The sequence below is a fragment of the Aquarana catesbeiana genome, linkage group LG01, assembly GCF_042186555.1.
Source record: "Aquarana catesbeiana isolate 2022-GZ linkage group LG01, ASM4218655v1, whole genome shotgun sequence".
NCBI classification, from domain to species: domain Eukaryota; kingdom Metazoa; phylum Chordata; class Amphibia; order Anura; family Ranidae; genus Aquarana; species Aquarana catesbeiana.
In genome coordinates this window covers 395,867,095-395,887,391 of record NC_133324.1, presented here as the reverse complement: position 1 = coordinate 395,887,391, position 20,297 = coordinate 395,867,095, and the positions used below count along the sequence as shown (strand labels likewise).

At 43.0% G+C, this 20,297-nt stretch overlaps 1 protein-coding gene across 1 annotated transcript in view; it reads left to right on the top strand.

Moving 5' to 3' along the window:
• MAMDC2 (MAM domain containing 2) overlaps positions 1 to 16,250 on the top strand; it is a 217,059-nt gene extending 200,809 nt beyond the window's left edge. The window contains exons 8-14 of the mRNA XM_073634589.1: positions 371 to 511; positions 2,274 to 2,539; positions 4,308 to 4,401; positions 7,575 to 7,727; positions 10,330 to 10,592; positions 13,187 to 13,271; positions 15,832 to 16,250. Of these exons, the coding sequence (XP_073490690.1) occupies positions 371 to 511; positions 2,274 to 2,539; positions 4,308 to 4,401; positions 7,575 to 7,727; positions 10,330 to 10,592; positions 13,187 to 13,271; positions 15,832 to 15,899 (1,070 nt within the window). The 3' untranslated portion in view covers positions 15,900 to 16,250. The remainder of the gene's footprint in view (positions 1 to 370; positions 512 to 2,273; positions 2,540 to 4,307; positions 4,402 to 7,574; positions 7,728 to 10,329; positions 10,593 to 13,186; positions 13,272 to 15,831) is intronic.
• Positions 16,251 to 20,297: the final 4,047 nt, after the last annotated feature.

The following is a 20,297-nucleotide window of genomic DNA, read 5'->3' as shown; positions in this document are numbered from 1 at the left end:
TAAACTTGCTGTTATTAGCATGTTATTGAGCATTAAATTACAATGAAGTAATTTTAGAAATAGATGAATAATCTCTTAGGTATTCTTTTTTCTTACACGTGCTGGGTAAAGATTTATTAAATGATTCCTGGATACACATTGCACTCAGCCCTCTTTTGATGTTGTGCCTTTTTTTTACAGCATTAAGAACAATGTTCTCTCTATTGTATGACTGTTAAATATCAGAAACACATGCAATGCTAAAATAAGTGCTGACCTCAACTCTTTTTCCTCCTGTCTTATTCTTTTATAAACATATAGGTGGTGACCACCTGTTCCAGATCTCACTATAATTCTTTCCTTTGTACCATGTGTTATTTTTTTTTTTCAGAGACTGTATTCAATGCACTTGAAGCTGGATGTGATTTTGAGAATGATGTTTGCAAGTTCCACCTAGATAATAACGATGGGTGGAGCAGAGTGAAAGTGAAGCCAAATATCTACAGAATGGGAGACCATACAACCGGACTGGGTACATTATGAAAAGCACATTCAGCGAGTAAAGTGATCCCTTCATTGGGCTTTATTTAGATGACCGCCTTATCATTCCTTTTTCTTTCTTCGTGACATTGGTTCCACTTCTTCACAACGATAAGGGCTGATGGGCTTTGTTGGGCAGATGCAGTTTACTTTGACACTGGTTTGAGATTCGTTTAGACCATTCATTGCAGGTGAATTGACCTGCTTTCCTTCCCATAGGCTTGAATGGGGAGGGAAGCAGTTCTGAAGTAAACAAAAGCCCATGGACACTTTTCCTAGATGCTTTATATGCATAAAAAGTTGAAAATATTATAATAATAATATGTAAAGTTATTGTAAATGATTGGGTCCCACGACAAAATCTAGCCTTTGGAAGGCAATCACATTACAGAAACCTGTGATATGTTTGGGTGTTAGAACAAAATGCACTCTGCATAATACTTAAGAATAAGTACCTCTTCTCCAACATTTTTGCATGTTTACCTAAAATTCAGTTCCATGGTGAACTGCCCTTCTGCCAATACACATTGGTCAGCGGGCGCAGCCATTGGCTGCCATTGCTGATCGGATGCTGATCAGCTGCTGGTTCCAGAATGTCTGTTTGACAGAAGCCGGCTGATATACACTCGAACCGAATGTAGGCCGGTTTTTGTTGGACCGGCCGATATCAGCTGATTTTCGGCCCGTGTGTACCATGCTTAAGTACAAAGATCTTATGTCTCCGTTATCAGTTGAGGGACAAAGGAATTCAGACACAGTTGGAACATCCAAAAGCAGTCTAGCTGATGGGTGGGCAACAGCTACTGACAGATCCAAGGTATGGGAACCATCTGGAACACAGAAATTCCTGAAGGACCATCACCCAAATACTGGCGAAGAACCAGCCTGGGTGAAGACAGCACTGAATCCCTGAGCTAATACGTTTCTTTTTATTAAAAGTCAGCAGCTACAGTATTTGTAGCTGCTAACTTTTTTTTTTTTTAAACCTGACATAAGCTCCTCTTTAAGAACTCAGGTACAGACATCTTACCATCAGATACAGTAGATAATTCTACCCAATAAAATCTTAAAATCAAAAAAAAAGTTTTTAGTAAAGTGGCCCTGTTAATACAATTGTAAAGTGCATGTCATGTATATTTTTTACATCTGTGGTCAGTTATTTTGAGATTCTGTCAAAATATTACTGTATAGGCGGTCCCCTAGTTACAAACATCCGACTTACAAACGACTCCTACTTACAAACGGAGGGAGATAACAGGAAGTGAGAGGAAATCTACCCCTAGGAAGGGAAAATCACTCCTGTAAGAGTTATTAAGGAAAAGAGGTACCTCCACTGATGCTTTATCACCAATCCTTGTTTCCACAACAACCCAAAATTTTCAAAATCCAATTGTCATTGGGACAGAAAGTGAGGTGAAATCTTCTGAACAGGGACACAGAAAGCAAAACAAACATTAGAGGGGTGATGATAACCCTTCCCTATGTTATCCAAAAAGCTTAAAAATATTTTTTTTAGGCTAGAGCTACACTTAAAAAAATGTACCTGTTCCAACTTACAAACAGACTCAACTTAAGAACAAACCTACAGACCCTATCTTGTTTGTAACCCGGGGACCGCTTGTAATTGCCTTTTTCATTTGAGCTGCTTTTTTTAGTGCATTTTAGTTAGTATTTATTGTGATGAATGAAAGGAACATAGAAACACATGTGCAAATCTTATTATTAGATGTGTTTACTGACTGTGCATTTTACAGGTTATTTTGTGCTGGCTAATACAAGGTTTACTTCTCAGTCGGGTTATTTGGGACGTCTTTATGGCCCCTCTTTGCCAGGAAACATGCAATATTGCCTACGATTTTTCTATACACTCTATGGATTTTCTAAGATGAGTGACTCCTTGGCTGTTTACATCTTTGAAGAAAACCATGTGGTTCAAGAAAAAATTTGGTCTGTTCGGGAGTCACCTAAAGGAGTTTGGCAACGAGCTGAAATCAGCATAAATAAGCCAATGGCTTGCCAGGTACAGAATGTGTACTTAAGTGGTTAATTTAGCATTTTTTAATATAAATTAACTAGTACTACAGTACCTGACCGCGAGATTGTGTTTCCAGCGCGATACCATCGCGCTGGTTCTCGGCGACAGGGTACTGTGAATGTCGCGCTGGCTCGCTCATCGGGAAAGGAAAACTTTGTTTTCCTTCCGCGATGAGTGACAGGCAGTGCTGACAGCTGTCTGGCATGAATCCTGAGGCGGGAACACCGCGCCAAATTTTAAATGAAAAAACCGGCGTGGGTTCCCCCCTCGGAGGCATACCAGGCCCTTAGGTCTGGCATGGATTGTAAGGGGAACCCCCTATGCCGAAAAATCGGCGTGGGGGTCCCCCCCAAATCCATACCAGACCCTTATCCGAGCATGCAGCCCGGCCGGCCAGGAAAGGGGGTGGGGACGAGCGAGCGCCCCCCCCCCTCCTGAGCCGTACCAGGCCGCATGCCCTCAACATGGGGGGGTGGGTGCCTTGGGGGAGGGGGGCGCCCTGCGGCCCCCCCACCCCAAAGCACCTTGTCCCCATGTTGATGAGGACAAGGGCCTCTTCCCGACAACCCTGGCCGTTGGTTGTCGGGGTCTGCGGGCGGGGGGCTTATCGGAATCCGGGAGCCCCCCTTAATAAGGGGGCCCCCCAGATCCCGGCCCCCCACCCTGTGTGAATGAGTTTGGGGTACATGGTACCCCTACCCATTCACCTAGGGAAAAGTGTCAATGTAAAAAAAAACACACTACACAGGTTTTAAGAATAATTTATTAGTCAGCTCCGGGGGTCTTCTTCCGACTTCGGGGGGTCCCCTTCCGACTTCTCCCGGTGTTCGGCCTCTTCTCCCGGTGTTCGGCCTCTTCTCCCGGGCCCCACCGCTATCTTCTTCCAGCTCTATTGCCAGCGAGGGGCCCGGTCTGCTGCCGCTGTCTTGTCGCCGCTGTCTTGTCGCCGCTGTCTCGCCGCCGCTGTCTTGCCGCTTCTTCTCTTCTTTTCTTCTTCCCCGATGTTGACACGACGCTCTCTCCGACTCGAATGCTGTGTGCGAGCTGCGGAGCCATTTATATAGGCGGTAACCCCGCCCCCTTACGACGTCATGGTCCCAGCATGCGCAGGGACTCTGGCGTCATAAGGGGGCGTGACCCCAGAGTCCCTGCGCATGCTATTGACACAATATCGCGGTCACCTACTGTAGGTATCTAAAAATATTAACTGGTTAAATCCATTCTTGCCCACAATTTATATAAAAAGTATGCTCTATACTTTAATCATATGGCTTCCAGTTAGTAACAGCTGGAACTAACAGTTGTCAGCAAACACTGCTCATAATTGCTGCATGCGAGACACAGTTGTCACTGACAGCACTGGTCCCAATAATGATCGAGAACCAGATTGTCAGCTATGAGATAGTGATCAAATGCTTGCTGAATGCTTTATTCACAAAATAATCCTTTAGCATGCAAATGGAACTACAGATGCCACTGCAGTTTTTGGGGAAATATAAAATATTGCAAATTAATATTTTTTATTCATGTATGCAGCCAGTAGGTGGAACTCTAGGTTCCCTGTATGATTTCAAGGCACTCCTTAGCTTGTCTGGTGAAAAAAAAAGTATTTAATTTAAAGAGCTCAATAGCAAAAGCTGAAATTTACACATATACTGTATGTGAATAAGGCTAGGCAGTACCACCTCCTTTTCCCCTTTTTCAGATGATTCTGTGTGAAACAGCGTGTGTTGTTCTTTCTGTTCTTTTTTAGGTGGTGTTTGTAAGTTGGTGTAAAAGTTTTTGGGATTGTGGTCTTGCAGCACTTGATGATGTTACAGTGAGCATTGGAAACTGCCAAGTAGCAGGTAAAAGAACAATTATAATGTAACATTAATAAACAGAATAACCATATTTGTATCAGGTTGAAAGTAAACAGACATTTGTGTACGTGTTGCTCTTCTTGTATTTGCTGATATATTGGCTTAGAAAAGTAGTTAAAAAATGCAAATTAGCCACATATTAAATTATGGAGTGACACACCCACTGTTTATTTGGATGATAAATAAAACTGCTAGGGGGTAAGGATGAGCCAAACACCCCCCGGTTCGGTTCGCACCAGAACTTGCGAACAGGCAAAAAATTCGGGCAGACACACGAACACCGTTAAAGTCTATGGGACACGAACATGAGAAATCAAAAGTGCTCATTTTAAAGGCTTATATGCAAGTTATTGTTATAAAAAGTGTTTGGGGACCCGGGTCCTGCGCCAGGGGACATGTACCAACGCAAAAAAAGTTTTAAAAATGGACATTTTTCGGGAGCAGTGATTTTAATAATGCTTAAAGTGAAACAATAAAAATTAAATATTCCATTAAATATCGTGCCTGGGACATGTCTATAGTATACCTGTAAAGTGGCGCAGTTTTCCCGTGTTTGGAACAGTACCACAGCAAAATGAAATTTCTAAAGGAAAAAAAGTCATTTAAAACTGATCGCGGCTGTAATGAATTGTCGGGTCTCGGCAATATAGATAAAACTCATTGAAAAAAACGGCATGGGTTCCCCCCCAGTGCATTACCAGGCCCTTTGGGTCTGGTATGAATATTAAGGGGAACCCCAAACCAAAAATTAAAAAAAATTGCATGGGGGTCCCCTCAAAATCCATACCAGGCACTTCAGGTCTGGTGTGTATTTTGAGGGGAACCCTGCACCCAAATAAAAAAATAGGGATCCCTTCAAAATCCATACCAGACCCTTGGTCCAAAGTATGCAAAATTACAGCATTTTGTACAGATTGCAACTGTCCAGAGTATATAACCTGCAGCATGTTGTACAAACTGCAGCAATATGGAGTATGCAACATATATCACATTTTAGGGTTCAGTCGTAGCATTATGTTATGTACAACATGTTGAGTAAAGTGCAGCAGACCACCATGCATTTTGCAACCAGGTATTGGACAGTGCTTTAATCAAAATCTGTCAACTACACATGCCCATCCTTTTAGACTTGTGATGTTTTAGACTTGTGAAGTAAGCACTCATGACCAATCCCTGTTTTAGATTTAATATAACAATGGTAAAAAAATAATTGGGCAGTGTCGAATGTTGTGGAGAGTGTTTATGCTTCTAAAAAACTTAAAGAGGATGTAAACCCTCACATATACCCAGTGAAGAGAATAGCCTCAGATGATACACAGAGATGAAACAAATCCCCCCCTTTCTACACCCTTTAAAAAGTGCAGATCGTGTTAAAAAATCTTTCTTAATCTTTCAGCAGTACATAGGGGTGGGTGGGGAGACTGCACTTCCATTGTGTGAGAGCTGATTGGAGGAAAGGGACACCCCCCCCCTTCCACATAGTCATAAGAATGAAGGAACATGCAGAGCTGTATTCTGAATAGACAAGCTAAGTGCTTATCTACCTCTAAGCTCTCTCCCCGACACAAATTTTCAGCTCATGTTATCTCTTGTGTTGGAGAACTTGTCAGAAGTGACTCATGCTGATAACAGAGGAACGAAGCACCAGCAAGAAACAACACTTAGAGCTTTGGAGAGAGACAAGTAAACATTGACAGCTTTTTCCTTGTTCACAGGAGTGTACTCCCATGCAAGCACCGTGTTCACCCTGTGGGGATGCACAGGTGCTAAATGCATTCCTGAATAGGCAGTCCCTTTCATGTCAATTGAGACATAGCGGCTGCACGGTCACAGCCGCTGCTCCCAATCTGACATTTATTTAGATATGAGTGCATTCCCTGAATACAGTCAGTGTTAGTTCAGGGACTCACACCCACACAGGTGTCAGATTGGGAGTGGCAGCTGTGTCCATGCAGTCGCTATGTCCCAATTGACATGAATGGGACTGACTGCACTGGGATGCATGGTACAGCTTTGTCCCCCCCCCCCCGTAGGCAAACACAGCCTTTGCATGGGTGTACGTTTAAGGATGCCTGTGTGAATGAGACCTTTTTCCTGACACAATGCAATCCTAGGAGGTCCCCCCCAGCACACAGCCGGCGATTGACAGTCTCAGCTGTGCATGTTTCCCTATGAGACTGTGTAGAGGTAGGTGTGTCCATTGCCTCCACTTATGTATCATGTTACACTCAACTCTGTGCTGTGCAGTGTATGCTGTTAGAATTTCACCTCCTGGAAGCTAAAAAATACTCTTTGACGTAGGGCTGGGGAAAAAATCGATTTAAATCTTGAATCGAGTTGAGAGGTCAAATCGATTAAAAATTTAAGCAAATCGATTTTTTTAGATTTTTTTTTTCACCGCGCCGGTCCTGAGGCGCTGCGGGCATGAGTTTTTAGGTGAGGCCGTGGCTTCGGCCTAGTCCGCGGCTTCGGCCGGATGCCGCGGACTAGGCCTCGCCTCGGCCTCGCCTAAAAACTCATGCCCGCAGCTCCTCAGGACCGGCGCTGACACCGCGCCAGTCCTGAGGAGCTGCGGGCAAGGAGTTTTTAGGTGAGGCCGCGGCTTCGGCCTAGTCCGCGAGGCCGGACGCCGCGGACTAGGCCGAAGCCGCGGCCTCGCCTAAAAGCTCATGCCCGCAGCGCCTCAGGACGGGCGCGGTTTCCAAAGAAAAAGAAACTCGATTCGAATCTTGAATCGAGTTTTTTTAAGAGAATCGAAGATTTTTTTTTTTAAAGAAAATCTCCCAGCCCTACTTTGACGTGTGAACATTGAATGCTCTGGGGAAGACAAGACTGCAGATAAACAGGAACAGCTTTTTTAGGAGGATTTATTTTATCACTGTGTATCATCTGAGACTAGCCCACATCAGTGGGCTTATGTAAGGGTTTATTTCCACTTTAATATTGTGTTTTGAGTTAATTCCTAGCCTTCACTAAAAGTGAGATTTTTTCAGAGAAAGGAGTTGCATTCTAAATATTATTTTTGTTGTTTCTAAACTATAGGATAATTTATATTGCCTTAATGAATATATATTAGTCAAGGATTCAAGAATGTTTATTTTCTTTGTTGACAAGGGACTATCTTTATTCTTATCTATGTTTGCGTTTGCATATTGCAGATAAGATGCCTCCATTGCCTGGAAGATGTAACTTTGAAAGGGATGATTGTGGATTTCAACAGGAATGGCAAAGAAGAGGTATTTGGCACAGAAAACGAGGGGAAACACCAACATCGTACACTGGACCAAAGGGTGACCACACTTCTGGGGTAGGTGAGTTCTGCACTTCTTATACAAAGCAAGATACATACATGAAAACTGCATTTTTTGGAAAATCACTTAGGTAATCAAGGTCATGTGCACACTGGGGTGGGTTTGCCTTTGTTTTAGAGATCTGTATAGTGTATGTCAAGAAGGCTAGTGCTGATATAAGGTGGGACATTAATGTCTACTGTGTCTGCATTTAGCAGTACACACTTATTCCCTGTACACACGGTCGGATTTTCTGATGGAAAATGTGTGAAAGGACCTTGTTGTCGGAAATTCCGACTGGGTGTGGGCTCCATCACACATTTTCCATAAGAATTTCTGACACACAAAGTTTGAGAGCTTGCTATAAAATTTTCCAACAACAAAATCCGTTGTCGGAAATTCCGATCGTGTGTACACAAATCCGACGCACAAAGTGCCACGCATGCTTAGAATAAATTAAGAGACGAAAGCTATTGGCTACTGCCCCGTTTATAGTCCCGACATACGTGTTTTACGTCACCGCGTTCAGAACAATCGGATTTTCCGACAACTTTGTGTGACCGTGTGTATGCAAGACAAGTTTGAGCCAACATCCGTCAGAAAAAATCCATGGATTTTGTTGTCGGAATGTCCGATCAATGTCTGACCGTGTGTACAGGGCATAACTGTTCTTAACTTTTCTGAGTGCAAGTGGGATTCTTCGTCTACTAAAGTAGAGGCATTCGGTAGAAGTAAAACATTTACATTTTTGGCCGCAGGTAGGTTACAAATTATGCATGTTGAAGTGTGTGGTAACTGGGACCTTATATTTTCACTTTAAGTACACATTACACTGCAGTGCATAGATGTAAACCAGCCACATAGGTCTTGAAATCCATTTTCATGTAATAATATTCAATTCAGGAAAGTGTGAATAGGCCCTAAATGTATACAAGGTCTTAGCATGTTAACATTTAGCAAATGCATACAACACATATATTGAGAAATAAAGAGAAAAACGTTCAGATTGTTAAAGAATACGTTTGCCTTTACATACTGTCTGTTTCCCAAAAAGGTCCCCATGGACCACAGTGTTCCCAAAATATTAAAATGCTGTGCTCTGTTGCCCAAACAAATAGGGGAAGGTCCAGCCCCCGGCTGTGTGGCCCAAAAAAATCCATGAAAAAAAGCACTACCAACCTGCCCCCCTATTCACAGTCTGCTCTTCTTTACTCTTACAAAAAATGATGATCTGCGACTGGACTGCACATGCATGGGTGAGGAGGGAGGCTAGGTATGCTCCTTAATGAATTTCCAGGGTTGCACATCCAATACTGGTTTTGTGTCCTGCCATCTGCAGCATGGATTGGAAAGGAACAGTTGTGTTAGCAGTTGAAGAGGTGGGCATTTGTATGATGAATGGATCACATTTTAATATGTTCAGCACACAGTGCTGCATGGGGACCTTTTTGGGAAAAGTTGACCTAAACTCAGGCAAGCTTATTCATGATTAATGATAATACAGTATATATAAAGTACTAACCAGTGTTCACCAGAGCTTCTGATGGTGGAAATGGATTTTGTGGTGTGTTAATACCAAGTTGCGGTCCTCAGGATCGCCCCACCAGGGGGTGTGCAAGCCAGGGTCCGGTAGCAGATAAGCAGGTAGGGATCAAACAGGAGTGCAGTCGGTAAACAAGCCAAAGGTTGATAATGATTAGTTGCAGGTTGGGATCAGGCAGAAGCAGAGTCGAGGAACAAGCCAAAGGTCGAAAACGAGTGGTAGCAAAATATGGATGGCAGCAAGATACTGGCTGGAGAGAGCACAATAATCTGGCAAACAGGAAGTGCAGAGACGTAGCTTAAATCAGGAAGTTCATGGGAGAAGGAAAGAGTTCAGGGTTCAAGACAAATAAGGTTCAAGACAGGATCATTCAAGGACTTGTCCAGGGACCTGTCTAGCTTTCCAGTTATCTCAGAAAGAAGAGAAATTGCTTAACACAGCAGAGGTTCTAGGTTCAAATCCAGGCCCTGAAAATTGGCTATACTTTTTTTTTCATTTTGGATATTGTAAGAGATGGTTATAACCCCTGTAAGTTTATTTTTCGCCATCTGTGTCCCATTGCCAAAGAGGAAGTGAGAGGGAATCCCTGCAAATTAAGGCAATCCTTTGGGACCCCTCAGGTCCATAGAACTTGTGTCCCCATTGGAAGATTTCCCCTCTATTACTTTTCTGCAGACAACCTAAAATTTGAGATTTTTATTTTACCTTCACTTTCAGTGATAATGGTGAACAGGACAAATAGAGAGGGTGAATCTCCCTAACAGGGACACAGAAAGCAATACAAACTGACAGGTGTTCTAGTCCCTCTCCACTCCAACTGATATAAGATAAGAGAGATCATTTGTGATAAAGTAGATTATAACTACTGCATATGTACAGTATACACATTGTAACATGACAGCAAATGTACGGTCTCAAATCACATATTTTCATTCTGAATAACATATTTTAAAGTAATTATTTATTTTTTGCAAATGGTATCCACCAAAAACTGATATTTTTTTTAATTGAATAGTACTTTGGAATACTTAATTATTGAATTTAATGGTTAAAATGTTTTTGTTATTTTATTAATTTAAGGATATTACATGTACATTGAAGCCACCAACATGGTTTACGGACAGAAAGCAAGGCTTATCTCTAGGCCACTTCGAGCCATCAATGGAAAACAGTGCTTAAGCTTCTTTTACCATATGTATGGTGCTGGTACTGGACTTCTTAATGTATATGTAAGGGAAGACGTTGGCAGATATAAAGATACTCTCCTGTGGACCAGGAAAGGTGAACAAAGTATTAGTTGGTTGAGAGCACAGATAGAATATGAAAGCAACAAACAACATAGGGTAAGTTTAAATGAACTACATAACATATTATGATGTAACAGTTACATAAAAGTTGAACTGTAAAACAAACTCGCATTCAAGTGAGAGAGACACAATAGGCTGAATTAAAGTGTTATTAAACCTACAACAGTAAAATCAGTCCGTATATGCAGTAAAGCATGCTTGTTATACTCACTGTGGAACCTAAGGGGTTAATCCTCTGCATTGTGTAAAAAAGCTGTTTGAACCTCGGGGGCAGCCAGCACATGCTCAGGTTAGTGAGTTTTCTTTGGAGAGTGAATGTGATCAGCACAGGGCCAATCAGCACTGTCCAGACAGAGGGTCAGGGGTCCTGCAGTCTTTATAGGAAAATCAGACACTCCTCCTACAAGCTTTACCCAGTGCTCACAAAAAGTCCTGCCAGCAGCTTCTTTGCAGCGGTGTAGGAGCGGTGAATACACCCCTCCTCCACCGCTCCTCCACAGCTTGAAAATAATGGGGCGGCCGCCGGAAAAGCGTTGTTGCAGCGTCTTTTTGCGGGCGGATTTAACCCCTTTTCGGCCGCTAGTGGGGGGGGGGTTATGATAGAAAGAGAAGATTTTTGACCATGCGATTTCCCTGTGGTTCTTGCACACCTGCTGTGATTTTACATGCGTGGGGGTACCATTCAGAATGAATGGCAGCCCTACGCATTTTCTCACAGCATCGCGCTTTCACTGCAGGTGGTTGCGGGTGCGGGAAGTGCTGCAATTCCCACACCCGCAACCACACGCATACCTGTGAACAAAGACTTAGTGCATGGAAGACCAAGAGATTGACACTCCCTGAACTGTGTTTTCTCCCACCGAGCCCCACATAACTACAGGACACAATAGTGACATGGGGTCAGTGAGGGGAACCACAGTGGTCAGCAGGGAAAGTGTTAGGGCTCCTTCACACGGACGTGTCTGTGTACGGAGCCCATTCTGCTCAGCGGGGGATCGCTCCGCCGATCCCCGCTGAACAGGCAGATGACATGTCCGTCGCTGCACACTGGACCTGTCAGAGCGCCGCTCTCCCCTATGGGGATCGGATGATGACGGACCATAGAGTGAGTCGTCACCCGATCCGATCCGAAAACGGATGGAAAAGTAGGTTTTTCCTTCGTTACACTTTTTCGGATTGGAGTGGGTCGGATGTCAGCGGACATGTCACCGCTGACATCCGACGCTCAATACAGATCTATGGAGGGTCCGTTCAGGTCCGCCTAAAAAACTAACAGGCGGACCTGAACGGATCGTCAGTGTGAAAGAGGCCTTACTCAAAATACTCAGAAGTATCGGACAGCAGCAGCAGGATTGTTAATTCAACAACTTCAGTAAAAACAAATCTTACAGTTATTTTAAATAGTAATGGGGTTGCTAAAGTATGTATATATGTTTTTTGGCAGAGTAGGTAAATTTAGGCAGGGGGTGGCTTCGGGTAGTGCTGGGTGACTCATTGGCAGCATCACCAGGACCTCCTATTTCTTTCCAGAACGTTCTGGTGTTTTCTGGAAAGAGAGGTGGAGAGGGGAGGTGGAGCTGCCTGGGGTATTCTGAGGAGCCCTGACCAATCCCCAATCTGGATTGGCAGGGGGCAGGCCTCCTTAAATACCTGCGGTCAGCCCAGCTGGGGAGGAGTTGTTCGGGTGGAAGTTGGAGATAGAGTGCTAGGCTGTCGGCGACCTTGGAGGGAGGTCCCCAGTCTGGGGGGAGGTGACCTTGGGCCTGAGCTCGGGTGTGGACAGGCCCTCCTACAACACACAGAGGTGCCCTGGCCGAGAGGAGGAAGGAGAGGACAGCAGGAGAGAGCACTGCCAGGCAAGTCTCCAAGGAGGAACAACAGGTCACAGCCAGGAGGGCTGGGGAGACACACCTGAGAGGACTGAAAGAGAGCAGTCTGCGATGGGTGTAGAACCAGAAGAGAGGACTGGGGAGGCATGCCTGAGAGGACTGGGAGATTGCAGTCTGAAATGGGTGCAGAACCAGGTGAGAGAACTGTGAAAACATGGACAGTGGAGAGAGGCAGCTGCAGCCATGAGGGCTGGCAGGGCCTGAAGATGTGGTGCTGGGCTCAGTAGCCACGTGAACAGCTAGCACTAAAAAACTACCTTATTTTTGTTGCTACACTAAAAAGGGGCCCTTGATCCCTGCCTGCAAAGGGCATCTACCTTAGGAGTGGTTGAGTCAGTTCCAGGAACAAAAGGCAGTGCTAGCTGGTCCTGGAAATATAAGCAAGTGAAGTGCTGGAGGTATTGAGGAGTAATAGTCTGCAAGCAAGTGTTGTGCTGGAGTGTATATAAAGAGAGTGTATATAGTTTGGCCCATGTAAATTTTCTTCAATCAACAGGGGCATCCCATATATCCTTACCCTAGCCAAGTTAATTTCCCCCCAATAAAAATACAAAACAAAGTGCATGGACTGTTTTTTGTCTAAGAGTGACTGGAAATCGTGTGCCTGGCTGGGCGGGGTGACCGGTGGACTACAGTACACAGCAGCCCTCACGAGGGTACCGCTACACATGCTTCATACTTGTAGAATTGATATATACCTGTTGCAATAAGAATATTCTCTTTTTTATTTTGTTTAAACAGATAGTGTTTGAAGCCATACGTGGTATTTCTATACGAAGTGATATTGCAGTTGACGATATCATGTTTCAAAATGGATCTTGCAAAGGTAATCCATGGTGTATGTCTAAATCTGTTATGTTGTATTATTGCATCTCTTTTGTTAGTGAATCATATAAAGTATAATCTGTAACCTTCTACTGAATTAAGATAAAATAAGATGTCCAGACATAGCAAGGGTTTATAACTCACAAAGGACATGTTCACAATACAGGTACAATACAGGTCAGAATCAGGGGCGTAACTAGAAATAGCAGGGCCCCATAGCAAAATGTTGTATGGGGCCCCCCTGCAAACAGCCCCCCCCCCCCCACAGCTGCCCTAGTGTCAATGCAGCGTGAGCTGTGCCACATACAGCGTGACCTGTGCACAATGCAGCGTGACCTGTGCCCAATACAGCGTGCCCTGTGCCCCATACAGCGTGACCTGTGGCCCATACAGCGTGACCTGTGCCCCATGCAGCTTGACCTGTGCCCCATGCAGCTCGACCTGTGCCCCATGCAGCGTGACCTGTGCCCCATGCAGCGTGACCTGTGCCCCATGCAGCGTGACCTGTGCCCCATACAGTGGTACCTGTGCCCAATACAGCGTGACCTGTGCCCCATACAGCGTGACCTGTGCCCCATACAGCGTGACCTGTGCCCCATACAACGTGACCTGTGCCCAATGCAGCATGACCTGTGCCCCATGCAGCGTGACCTGTGCCCCATGCAGCGTGACCTGTGCCCCATGCAGTGTGACCTGTGCCCCATGCAACGTGACCTGTGCCCAATGCAGCGTGACCTGTGCCCCATACAGCCATGTCTGCCTGTGCCCCATACAGCGTGACCTGTGCCCCATACAGCATGGCCTGTGCCTCATACAGCGTGACCTGTGCCCCATACAGCCTGGTCTGCCTGTGCCCCATACAGCCTCACCTATGCAGAGGAAGAGGCAAGTCACCCAGATCAGCAGAGAGCGGGATTGCCCGCTGTAATACCTTTCATTTGAATTTCCCGTCTTCCCGGGGCTCATCGTCACATAGCCCCACCTCTTGGCCCGACGCCTTTGATGATGTCACATGTCCCGCATTGGATCGGCATTCTGTCTATCAAAGGCGCCGGGCCAAGAGGTGGCGCTATGTGACGTGAGCCCCAGGAACACTGGAAGTTCTAATGAAAGCTATTACATCGGGCAATTCAGCTCTCTGCTGATACGGACAGCTCGCCTCTTTCTCTCCTCTCTCTTCCCCTGGCTGGGAGACTGTGCCGGCGGTGCTCTCATCCTCACTGGGCCCCACTCGGCTGGGGGCCCCATAGCGCCCGCATGGCTCGCTATGGTGGTAGTTACGCCCCTGGTCAGAATCCAGTAATATCAAGCTGACACTGAAGCATACCTCCTAACTTTTTGAGATGGGAATGAGGGACACCTATCAGCAAAAGAATGCAAGCATAGGACACACCCCTTTCCACGCCCTCTTAAAGGAGAATTGTACAAAAAAACAAGATTGGTTAAACCCACTAGTGCTTTTTTTTTACCACTACTATTGCTTTATATTGGCTTTTGGAATTTACAAATGCAGCATGTAGAAATCAGATGAAAGGTTTAGTGCTCGAAAACACTTTTTGATAGATAAAAAGTGCATTTTATTTACATACTTCTATATAGCTAAGACCAAAATGAGGGACAAATGAGGAGGAATGAGGGACAGAGGGACATTGCTCCAAATCAGGGACAGTCCCTCGAAATCAGGGACAGTTGGGAGCTAGGCTGAAGCCGGCATCAAGTGTTCATATAACAGTATCTGGATGTTACAGATTATATATAAATGCATTTGTGTTCTCTGTATAAAAAATTATGATTAGTGTAAAGGTATAACAAACTCAACACATAAATACGCACAATAATACGATTTTCTTAAATTAAAAATAGAAATCTGTTGAGGAGTTATATGGCTATGTTTATTAAAATTAAATATTATTCTCACTTGTGTACTAATTGTCTATTGATTTAATTTAAAGTGATATTAAAGATTTGTGTTTTATGTTTTTTAAATAATAAATATGTCATACTTAACTGCTCTGTGCAATGGTTTTGCACAGAGCAGCCCTGATCCTACTCTTCTTGAGTCCCCCACCAGTGCGCCTGGCCCCTCCCCCCGCCGAGTGCCTCTATAGCAAGCCGCTTGCTATGGGGGCACTCATTTGTGCTCACTCCCGAGCCACCTCTGTGTGTCCATAAGATAATCAATCTTGCTGGATAACCAGCTTTCGATCAACGCTTCCTGCCAATGACTGCAAACATACGTATTTATTTACTAAAGGCAAATCCACTTTGCACTACAAGTGCACTTGGAAGTGCAGTCGCTGTAGATCTGGGGGGGACATGCAAGGAAAATAAAAAACAGCATTTTTGCTTGTACATGATTGGATGATAGAAATCAGCAGATCTTCCCCTCATTTCAGATCTTCCCCTCAGATCTACAGCGACTGCACTTCCAAGTGCACTTGTAGTGCAAAGTGGATTTGCCTTTAGTAAATCAACCCATAGTTTTGGACCAGCTAAATTTAGGATTTTTAATATCCAGAAGCAAGTACAATTGTGATAACTATTAACTTTCATTATTACAGATACAGACGATTCTGGGACACTACAATCATCCGGATATTCAGATGAATTTAATGAAATTGATTTCTAAGCCATGACTTTTTCCGAAAAAAATAAAAAAAAAAGAGAATAAATAGACATTGTCACTCTAGAAACTGCACAGAAATTCTTTGATAGAGCAATCTGAAGAACGTTTATAAAATATTTACAGATACATAGCACAACTCAGAGCACTTGTGTTCGCAGACAAGAAAATCTACTCAGGGCTAGAAATATGTTAAAAATGCATGTATTGTCAATAACTATGTGTGTGTACAGCTTTGCTGTTTGCCACTGTTTTCACTGTATTGGTTTTGTGTGTATTTTTCAGTGTGTGTGTCTTTTCTTAACACAGGTGGGACCCAGTAAAATTTATTCACAATAAAATATTTTATTTGTGATATTTTTTTTTGCAGGTTGTTTCTTTAAAAATGTAACTGTTCTTTTCAAAAATGGAAAACCTCAATCCAATCACACTTTAAATGCCAGTTCCTCAGATATGCAACACTGCCCAAATTACATTTTTATCATTTTTGTGAGACAGATGGAGCTTTCTTTTGGTGGTATTTAATCACCACTGTTTTTTTTTTGCTAAATAAACGCCAAAAAAAGGCCATACATTTTGCAAAAAAACATTTTTTTCTTAATTTCTGTTGGTAAAAATAACCCAAGTCAGTGTATATTATTTAGTCAGGAGAGTGCAGGAAAGTTGTAGAGTTTCCAAACTATGGTTTATATATTTTAAAATCGATCAATCCTGATATACTGGTATTTTGAGGCCCTAAAATGAAAGGGTAGTACAAATACTACCCAAATTACCCCCTTTTGAACAGTAGACATGCAGTAGACAGGCAGAGTGAGTTTTTTTAAGTTGTATTTGTTTCACAATTATTTCTTTTACATGCTGTGACCAGAGCAATACAATGTTACCATAGTGACACTGTACTACTCTGGGGAAGTGATACTTTTATTTTTTATTTTACACACTCATTACTTAGAACAGTGATGATCACTATTATAAGCAATTATTTTTATGAATGGTATCCATTCATTCATTGTGTACTATTGTGAAGCTCTGATTGGCCACAGCTATCACATGATACAGATGCACTGAGATTGTCCCTGTCTGTACCATGTGATCACTGTCAGAGATCAACATAATAGTACACAATGAATGGCTATAATTGGAAGCTATTCATTGTGTACAACTGTCATGTGATCTCAGCAATCATATGATACCGGCCCGGTACAATGATCTGTTATCCGCTACATCCGGTGGATGTAGCAGGTGACAGATTGTGCCGAAGCATGACCCCTAGGGCGCGCATGAGGCATGTGACTGGGAGGACATCATACAATATTCACAGAGGATGGGAGAGCTCCCACTCAGTCGTCACTTGACAATAGGCTGTGCGTGAAGCAGTTACAGTGCACCCGTTCCCAGACTAAAGACGTGAATGTATTTACACATACTTAACAAACAGTAAAAATAAATGTTAGCAACTTGCCATCCATGGGTGGAGGTAGCCTGGATACTGCAAATTGGTTCCCCCCCACCTTCCATCCTGTGGTTCACAAGCTCTCCCATTCCTCCAGGGTGCCTGGAGCCATGATAAACTCTGTCAAGCTACAGAGCAGGAGGAGCTTGCGGAATAATGTTTCTGAAAATTCTCTGCGAAAATTGACCCCTGATATCTACAAAAAATAAGGACCTGTCACCTGCTTATGCTAGCAGATTTATTAGTCCCTTATTGATTGTAATAAAGGTAAAAAGAGAGAGAGAGAGAGAGAGAGAGAGAGAGAGAGAGAGAGAGAGAGAGAGAGAGAGAGAGAGAGAGAGAGAGAGAGAGAGAGAGAGAGAGAGAGAGAGAGAGAGAGAGAGAGAGAGAGAGAGAGAGAGAGAGAGAGAGAGAGAGAGAGAGAGATCATGTGTTAAACAATTACATGATCATAATAAAAAATTAAAAAGTAACTCAAGGCTTGCATAGGGTACACATGTGTATGTAAACAGTGACTGTGCCACACATTATGTTGCATCACACACGTTATTTTTTTTGGGGCATCATTCAAATTATAATCTGTAATGGCTTTTAAAGTGTAGCCTATGGACAATTTTGGGTACCGTGGTTTTTCTTGCCACTTAACGGGTGTGTGCAAAGTTAAGACTTAACATGTTTGTATCTGATTATTTGACACAACCCCATCTTTTATATTTTACCAGTGAATTGAGTATTATATTGTAATTGTGTGCACTCAGATTTATATTAGTGTTTTTTTTCCTGAAAATATATTGGTAAACATTTGCTCAAAAATCGTGTAACATAGAAAATTTCAACTGCCACTATTTTATTGTTTGGGGGTATTAAGTAATTTTCTTAGAAAAAATGCAGATTTTATTATGTGAAAAATAAAAAAGAACTGCCCTGGATGTAAAGTCATTAACCACTTGCCAACCAGCCACCATTATTATACTGCGGCAGGTCGCCTCGTTCCCACAAATTGCCGTAGCCTTTAAATAGTTGTAGCGTGCTCGTGCGCCCGCCGCACGGTGGGGGAACTGATGCGCGTGGCCGGCGGCCGCAATGTCCGCTGGCCACGCACAATCACTCCACAGAGAAGCCGAATGGGGATCTGTCAATGTAAACAAACAGATCCCCGTTCTGTCAGGGGAGTAGAGAGTGATCGTCTGTTCCTAGTGATTAGGAACAACGATCTCTCTTCTCCTCTGGTCAGTACACTGTCAGTACACTGCCCCCACAGTTAGAAACACCTCCCAGGGAACACGTTTAAACCCTTGATCGCCCCCTAGTGTTAACCCCTTCCCTGCCAGTGACATTTACACAGTAATCAGTGCATATTTATAGCACTGATCACCATATAAATGTCAATGGTCCGAAAAAAGTGTCAAAAGTGTCTGATCTGTCCGCCGCAATCCCACTAAAAATCGCAGATCACCGCAATTACTAGTAAAAAAAAAAAAAAAAAAAATAATAATAATAAAAATTCCATAAATCTATTCCATATTTTGTAGACGCTATAACTTTTGCGCAAACCAATCAATATACACTTATTGCGAGTTTTTTTTTTTTTTTTTTTTAACCAAAAATATGTAGAAGAATACACATTGGCCTAATGACTTCCCAATTAGCTGTCCCAGTTAGAAAGCTGTATTTTTTCTTTCAGTTCTATACTAGTTTTTTATTTTTTAATGTTTATAAATGATTTTATATCTTTGTGAAATTCTTCTTTTTACCATGTGCTTTCATGGTACAGTGTTTACAGAGCATACTGGGAAGTACTAGCATTAGCATGAAAATTAGAGTGAAAATCCAGACATACTAGATAAAAAAGAAAAAGAGTGTTCCTCTTTGTGATTCATTTAGCTGTGTATTCTGACATCCTGCTATCTACATTGGTCTTGTAGCTGCATTACAGCAAATTAGTAATCCAGGTATCAGCCGCCTGTTGGCTGGAAAAAAATACATTTGTAATATTTACATGAATATGAAAATTTGAACAGCACACTGTCCTTACAAAATAACATGTGTACAATATATCATCTTTTGTGAGAGAGAAACCCAGACTGTGCGAGTATTATATGTTCACATCCTAGAAAGTCATGTACACCTATGAACAGAATGTGTAGTCAAACTGAGTACCAAAAAAACATCTTTCTTAAGTGCCATTAAAAATCTATTACACAACATTGAAAATGACTCTGCACATAAGGGTTCACAACATGCAAAGACTTCAATTACAGTTCACATGTGTTTTGGGAATCCTTCTTCAGGAACACATGTGACAGAAAGAGTACACTGGAACCCACTGCTAATATATAATTCCAATATTCTTTATTAAGTTTTCACATAAAGAGTTAGCATTTTTATGTAGCATTTACATGAAATCTTGTCAGATGGTCCAACTGGATATAGAAATACTCATAACATTCAATGCATTGTTAAATTCAATACAGATCATAAAACATATATAACTACAACTGGAGGTATTGGTAGAGATGGCTCCAGCGGAGGGGGGGGGGGGGGGAGAGAAGGGGGGGTGGTAAGGTAGGGATGGGAAGGGAAGGGAGAGAGGAGGGAAGGGGGGTACCAGCAAACTAGTCTAATGAACTAGTGTCAACCAAGAAAACATTACATTTGTACAGTGCAGCTAGGATGTGATAACCATAAGGTCCATTGGAAAAGGAACTTATCTATGCATAGTTTTTCTCTAGCTACTAGTTTCTCCATCTCACATTGAAGATTAAGGTCTGCGATTGTGGACGCCAAGGAAGGGGCTTACAATGTCTGGTGATATTTAGCTTTGCTGCTAGTAGAAGGTGCATTATTGCTATTCATGATCTGGGAGGGAATTTTTCTATCCCCAGGTAGAGTAGAGCTAGTGACGGGTTGGGCATTGTGGGGATGTGCGATATAGAAGAAATTAGGGAGAA